We start from the raw sequence: 7,559 nt of genomic DNA, 5'->3' as shown, positions 1-7,559 counted from the left end.
GGGGGGGGGAAAGGGATAATAGAGTATATTGGACTGTGTGGATTCGATGGCCTGGCACATCAGAACCACTGAAATATAAGGCACTGGTGGACACTGGTGCACAGTGCACTGTGATGCCCTCGAGTCATGAAGGGACAGAATCAATCCATATTTCTGGGGTGACCGGGGGCTCTCAAGAATTGACTGTGTTGGAGGCTGAGATAAGCCTCACTGGTAAGGACTGGCAAAAACATCCTATTGTGACGGGCCCAGGGGCTCCATGTATACTAGGTATTGATTATCTCAGAAGGGGGCATTTCAAGGATCCTAAGGGGTATCGATGGGCCTTTGGAATAGCTGCTGTGGACACAGACAACATTAAGCAGCTGTCTGTTTTGCCTGGCCTGTCAGAAGATCCGTCTGTTGTGGGGCTGCTGCGAGTAAAAGAGCAACAGGTACCGATTGCTACAAAAACGGTGCACAGGCGGCAGTACCGCACCAACAGGGATTCCTTGCTCCCCATTCAGAAGTTGATTCGTCAACTAGAGAGCCAGGGAGTGATCAGCAAAACTCACTCGCCTTTTAACAGCCCCATATGGCCAGTGCGTAAAGCCAGTGGAGAGTGGAGGCTGACGGTGGACTACCGTGGCCTGAATGAAGTCACACCCCCACTGAGTGCTGCTGTGCCGGACATGTTAGAACTCCAGTATGAACTGGAGTCAAAAGCGGCCAAATGGTATGCCACCACTGACATTGCTAATGCCTTCTTTTCCATTCCTTTGGCCAAAGAATGTAAGGCACAGTTTGCTTTCACGTGGAGGGGCGTTCAGTATACCTGGAACCGTTTGCCCCAGGGGTGGAAACACAGCCCAACCATTTGCCATGGGTTGATCCAAACTGTATTGGAACAGGGCAGTGCTCCTGAGCACCTGCAGTACATTGATGATATCATTGTGTGGGGCGATACAGCAGAAGAAGTCTTCACGAAAGGAGAGCGAATAATCCAAATTCTTCTGAGTGCTGGTTTTGCTATTAAGCGAAGCAAAGTGAAAGGACCTGCCCAGGAGATTCAGTTCCTAGGTATAAAGTGGCAAGATGGCCGTCGTCACATCCCGACAGATGTGATCGACAAAATCACTGCTATGTCTCCACCCACTAGCAAAAGAGAGACACAATCTTTTCTGGGTGCAGTGGGCTTTTGGAGAATGCATGTTCCAAACTGCAGCCTCATTGTAAGCCCCCTTTATTATGTGACGCGAATGAGAAATGAGTTTACATGGGGCCCTGAGCAGCAGCAGGCTTTTGAACAGATTAAACAGGAGATAGCCCGTGCCGTGGCCCTAGGGCCAGAACGGACGGGACAGGGTATAAAGAACATCCTCTACACTGCTGCTGGAGAGAACGGTCCCACTTGGAGTTTGTGGCAAAGAGCCTCAGGAGAGACCCAAGGCCGACCCCTGGGATTCTGGAGTTGAGCCTACAGGGGATCGGAAGAGGGCTACACTCCAAGTGAGGAGGAAATCTTAGCCGCTTATGAGGGGGTTATTATGTGCTTACTATGGTGGAGGCAACCACTGGGTGGCTTGAAACATATGCAGTACCCCATGCTACCACCCGAAACACCATACTGGGTCTCGAGAAACAAGTCCTGTGGCGACATGGCACCCCAGAAAGGATTGAGTCAGATAATGGGACTCATTTCAAAAATTCTCTTGTAAATACTTGGGCCAAAGATCATGGCATTGAGTGGATTTACCATATTCCCTATCATGCACCAGCCTCTGGTAAAATTGAACGATACAATGGGTTGTTAAAAACTATGCTAAAAGCACTGGGAGCCCGAACATTTAAGCACTGGGAGAAGCATTTGGCAGAAGCCACCTGGTAAGTCAATACCAGAGGATCTATCAATCGTGATGGTCCTAACCAATCCAGTTCCCTACATACCGTAGAGGGAGATAAAGTCCCTGTTGTACATGTAAAGAACATGCTAGGAAAGGCAGTTTGGATTCTTCCAGCTTCTGGAAAGGGCAAACCTCTCCGTGGTGCAGTTTTGCCCAGGGACCAGGATCCTCTTCGTGGGTAATGCAGAAGAATGGGGATGTCAAATGTGTACCACAAGGAAACTTGATGCTGGGAAAGTGCAGTTAGTAATTCTATGTATATGTATATAGCCATATGTGTGTAATGCATTTTAATCATGTTTTGTTTGTTTGTATATATGTATATACATATATATTAAGCATGATGTAATGATGTAGAATAAGGGGTGGCATGTCATGGTTCTATGTTTTTTTTTTTTTTGGGTTTCAGTATTCCACATCAAAACATCATGTAGTCTACGGGGCATTAAAGTGTCACTGCCCCAATCCCAGGTACCTATCCCTGTACATTACAGAAGTCATGGGATCTGGCCCTTCCGGGTGGGGTGGGCGCTCTCTTGCTGCCTTGGACTGGGTGCTGGAGGGTGCTTTCCTAGCCGTTCCAAGCTTTTCAGGTTTGACTCGGTCCCGGGAACTCTCTCTCATCTTGTCTGATTTACTAATCTCAATTTCAATTAAACTGTATTACATTTTGTTATCTTGTATTCCGATATAGTAAAATAAGTTTTCCTCCATAGATTGCTGCCGCTGTTCTTTTCCTCCCTTCCTTCCTTCCCATTTTTTGTGGGACGGTGTGGGGGGGGGGAGGGCAGAGGCCTGTTGCCCCTGTCACGGACACAGATTGATCTAGTCAACTCCGTGACAGTTATGTATCACAGTGATGCACCAAAAGAAATACTGGTCGCTCCACCAGAGAAGCGTCCCGTTCAGGAGGGGAAATATCCTATCCCTGAAGATGCCTGGTACGCAGATGGGTCCCACAAGGGCAACCCGACCAAGTGGAGAGCAATAGCATACCATCCTTCCACCGAGACAATCTGGTTCGATGAGGCGATGGTCAGAGCAGCCAATGGGCAGAACTGCGGGCTGTGTGGATGGTTATAACCAAGGAACCCGGTGATGGTATCTTGAACATCTGCACAGATAGTTGGTCTGTGTACCGGGGGCTTACTCTTCGGATTGCACAGTGGGCCACCCAGGAATGGACTGTCCACACCCGACCGATCTGGGGCAAAGACATGTGGTTAGATATATGGAATACGGTCCAACACAGGACTGTACGTGTCTACCATGTTTCTGGTCATCAGCCCCTACAGTCACCGGGAAACGATGAAGCCGACACACTGGCCCGAGTTCGATGGATTGAGAATTCACCATCTGAGACCACGGCCTGCTGGTTACATCGGAAGCTGCAGCATGCTGGACAAAAGACAATGTGGGCAGCTGCTAAAGCATGGGGACTGCCCATACAACTATCTGATATCGTCCAGGCATGCCGGGATTGCGACGCTTGCTCCAAGATGAGACCGAGATCGTTGCCCAAAACAACAGCCCATCTTGCTAGGGGACACAGTCCTCTCCAGCGATAGCAGGTCGATTACATCGGGCCTTTTCCTCGCTACGAGGGGGCAAGATACGCCCTGACCTGTGTTGACACTGCAACTGGGCTACTGCAGGCCTATCCAGTACCAAGAGCAAACCAGGCATATACCATCAAGGCACTCACTAAACTGATGTCTGCCTATGGGACACCTCAAGTCATCGAGAGCGACCAAGGGACTCATTTTACTGGTGCAACGATACAGCGCTGGGCAGAAGAAAATAACATTGAATGGCGATTCCACCTGCCATATAATCCAACGGGGGCAGGCCTCATTGAACGTTATAACGGTATTCTTAAGGCTGCCCTGAAGACAGACTCCCAGTCCTTGCAGGGGTGGACGAAAAGACTGTATGAAACCCTGTGGGACCTGAATGTAAGACCTCGAGACGGCAGACCCAGTGCCCAGAGAATGCTGCAGATGACATGGGCCACCCCGCTTAGGATCCAAATTACGGGCACTGATCAGCTAAGACCCCAGATTGGTAATGAAAATACTCTTCTGCTCCCTGCCCCTGAGAATTTAGAGCCGGGTACCCATAAAATAAAATGGCCCTGGAAGGTGCAGGTAGGACCCAAGTGGTGTGGCCTACTTGCACCTTGGGGGAGACTATTGGAGGTGGGAGGCTCAGTAGTCCCTCCAGTAATAGGTCCATGGCCTACTGATATTGTGGTCAACACTCCAGTCTTCATTGCTAAAGGGACCCCCATCATGTCCCTGTGGCAGATCAGGACACCTCCTTTGGTGCCTGATATCATTATGCAGCCGCAGACATCTGGCCAGAAGGTGTGGTACAGGCAGCCAGGACTTGCCCCAGTACAAGTGGACGTGTTGACCCAGGATAGAAATACGGCATGTATCTTGCCCTGGAGAGCAGACCTTCCCCTCCTGCTACCTCTGAAACATCTGTATTACTTTTACAATTCACTTTTGCTGCCGGAAGGGGTGGAGCTTGGCTCCACCTCTCCTAGACCTATTTAAGAGCTGGCTAGCAGTGGGGGATAATCTCTTCTGGTGATCTGTTCTTCTGGTGTTTTGTGGGTTAGCCTATGATAGGGGTAAGCTTGCCATTTATTCTCTTTTGTTATTATGGTCTGTTTTTTCAAACTCTTTTGTTTATTTCATAGTTGTAACATCTTAATGTTCATTAATTATACACTGGTATATTTCCTAATTATAACCTTTGTACATTCATTGATTATACAGAGGTGCTTCTGGACCTTGTTCTTTCCAACAGGGATGGGCTTGTTAGGGGAGTGTAGGGAGTAGCTTGGGGTGTAGCTATTCTCAGATGGTGATTTTAAAGACTGTTACGGAGTTGACCAGATCAATCTATGTCCGAGACAGGGGCGACAGGCCTCTGCCCTCCCCCCCCACCCCAGTCCCACAAAAAATGGGAAGGAAGGAAGGGAGGAAAAGAGCAGCGGCAACAATCTATGGAGGAAAACTTATTTTACTATAATATCGGAATACAAGATAACACAATATAATACAATTTAATTGAAATTGAGATGAATAAATCAGACCAGATGAGAGAGAGAGTTCCTGGGACCGAGTCAAACCTGAAAAGCTTGGAACGGCTAGGAAACCACCCTCCAGCACCCACTGCAAGGCAGCACGAGAGCGCCCCCCCCACCCGGAAGGGCCAGATCCCGTGACTTCGGTAATGTACAGGGATAGGTACTTGGAATTGGGGCAGTGACACTTTAATGCCCCGTACACTACATGATGTTTTGATGTGGAATACTGAAACCCAAAACCAAAAAAAAACATAGAACCATGACTTGAGTGGAAGATGTACTGTAAAAAGTAGGATTGCTATCCTGAACTTCTAGAGAGTCAACTTGCTCATTTTCTGGATCTACTTCATAGTATTTCATGAGGTAGAGTGCTAGAAGTTAAGGGGTTCTGTGAGACCTGAGTAACGTTTAACCAGCACTTTTTCTACATTCAAGATCGGTGCATTTCTAAGAGTAGGAAACATGGGAAGAGAGGCAGGTTTCCTGTGTGGATGAGCAGGGAGTTTGTGGATAAGATCAAAGGGAAGAAGGAGTTCTATGGGATGTAGAAAAAGGGGCTTGTCCTCTCGGAAGGAGTACAGGAGTATTGTCAGGGCCTGCAGGGATGCAATGAGGAAGGCTATAGCCCACCAGGAGTTGAAGCAGGCAAAGGAGAAAAAGGGTATTAAGAAGGGGTTTTTTTTAAGTATGTTAACATCAAAAGGAAGACTAGGGATAATGTGGGTCCCTTGATCAATGAAGAGGGTGCCCTGGTAATGGGGAGTGCTGAAAAAGAGAAAGATGGTGAACACCTTTTTTGCTTTGGTCTTCACTTCAAATACTTCCCTTGGGATTCCAGGACCATGGAGGGAAGAGAAAATGAAATTGAAAGCCTTCCTCGAGATGAGGAGGGGGGGTGGTCCATTGTGGGACAAAGAAAGTCATTACCTTGCTAATGAGTAAACAAGCTCAGTAGCTACTTGAGCCAGATGTAAGCACACACGAGGCACCTACATGTGACCAAGTTGTTGCGTGTGGGTATAGAAGGTTGTAAGCACCTATGATAAAAGTTGTTCTGAGTTTTTGTTCTGCATCAGTAAAGGAGTTCATGTCTATCTTGCCACACCAGCAAGGGAGCTCGCAGCCACAATTGGCACCCGAACAAGGACAGACCGGTTCTGAAGAAGCTCTGTTGAAAAGAGAGCTGAAAGAGAGCTCTATCAAGAAGAGAGTTGAAAGAAACTCTATAGAGAAAAAGGCTGAAAGAAGTCCTATAGAGAGGGCTGGAAGAGGCCATATCCTGCTGAAAGAAGTGCAAGACTGAGACAAGTCTTACCGTCCCCAGCTGCTCCAAGTGCCTTTTGCTGGATGAAGGTAAGCAACTGCATACCATGGGGAACAAAATGACGAAACATTTCTGGGAAAAAAAAAAAAAATGACGAACAGTTCTGAAATGAAAAATGTCCTCGTAAAATTGTGGGGTGCATCCACTAGAGGTGATGGGATGGTGTCCAGGTTCAAAACCTTGAGAAAAAATTTTGAAGCCTTGAAAAGTCATACAGGCTCATCATTGGCTGCCTCTGATTCATCCGAAGATGAAGGAGACACTGGCTTCTCGTTGGGCTCACCGGCTGTGCCATCAGCTCCTTCATTATCATCGCCACGGGGGTCTTCGCTGCCTCCTCTCCCAAAGGTCCTGATGACCCTTTTGATCCTAGCTCAACAGATCTTAAGAAAGAGCCGGATGTTTCTCCCAGATCCACATGGTATGTGGGCACTTACTCGGAGGGAGGCTAGGAAAGCTGGAGACGCAGATATGTTGAGGGCTTTCTCTGTCATTGTGGCCACGGGACAAGAGCCGTGGTGGGAGGCTTTGTCATATATTGTCCTGTGAGACACTGTGTGGGAATTGAAATGCAGGGGGTTGACACAGTCAGGCAACTGAAAACTTGTTGCTGCAGCAAAGAAACTTTCTTTGGCCTGTGTATGTGAATGCCTTGATGAGGGAGGGGGATTTCTCCACCCCAGCTCAACAGGCATATAGATATATGTTAAGCATGTTGTGGTTTTGTGATTTTTGTTGTCAGTATGCCACGTCAGAACATCATCTAAAACAATGGGAGTTAAAGAGTTAATGTTCTGGTTCCATGGACTATCTTTTATGGGCATTTTGGGTCTTTGGATGGGAGGAGAGGAGTGGCATTCCTGGAGGACCTGGCGCGCAGAGGAAGAAAGGTGGAGGTCCTGGCAGGATACCAGCTGCTCACTCTGTTTGCCGCTAAGAAAAGCACATGCTTCTCCTGCAGTCTGCTGAAGACTACTTCGTGTACTATCTCGTATTTTGGATACTCTTGTCTCTCTCAATTTGTTTGAATTTGTTAGATTTAGTAAATTACTGATCCTCCTCAGATCGTTGCTGTTGTTTTTTTTTGTTTGACCCATATGCTATCTTCCTACCCCTCCCCCTCTTCCCCTCTCTTGGAGGGCGCAGCCTTGGGGCCAACCATGCTCGAAAAAAAAAAGGGGGGGGGGGGGAAATTTCTTTTATTTGTAAAACATTATTTGTTTATTAATGTTTTTATTTTGATCAGTAATTT

The 7,559-nt window shown here is 47.6% G+C and overlaps 1 protein-coding gene across 1 annotated transcript in view; it reads right to left on the bottom strand.

Moving 5' to 3' along the window:
- Positions 1-2,945: 2,945 nt before the first annotated feature.
- The window catches only part of LOC122157483 (mothers against decapentaplegic homolog 2-like), a 27,994-nt gene continuing 23,380 nt past the window's right edge, over positions 2,946-7,559 (bottom strand). The window contains exon 2 of the mRNA XM_042813150.1: positions 2,946-3,087. Within this exon, the coding sequence (XP_042669084.1) occupies positions 3,030-3,087 (58 nt within the window). The 3' untranslated portion in view covers positions 2,946-3,029. The remainder of the gene's footprint in view (positions 3,088-7,559) is intronic.

Source organism: Centrocercus urophasianus, unplaced genomic scaffold (genome assembly GCF_019232065.1).
Source record: "Centrocercus urophasianus isolate 14NV4802_14NV808 unplaced genomic scaffold, USGS_Curo_1.0 seq_1392, whole genome shotgun sequence".
Taxonomy (NCBI): Eukaryota; Metazoa; Chordata; class Aves; order Galliformes; family Phasianidae; genus Centrocercus; species Centrocercus urophasianus.
Note: the sequence above shows the minus strand (reverse complement) of the source record. Positions and strands in the feature narration are given on the sequence as shown.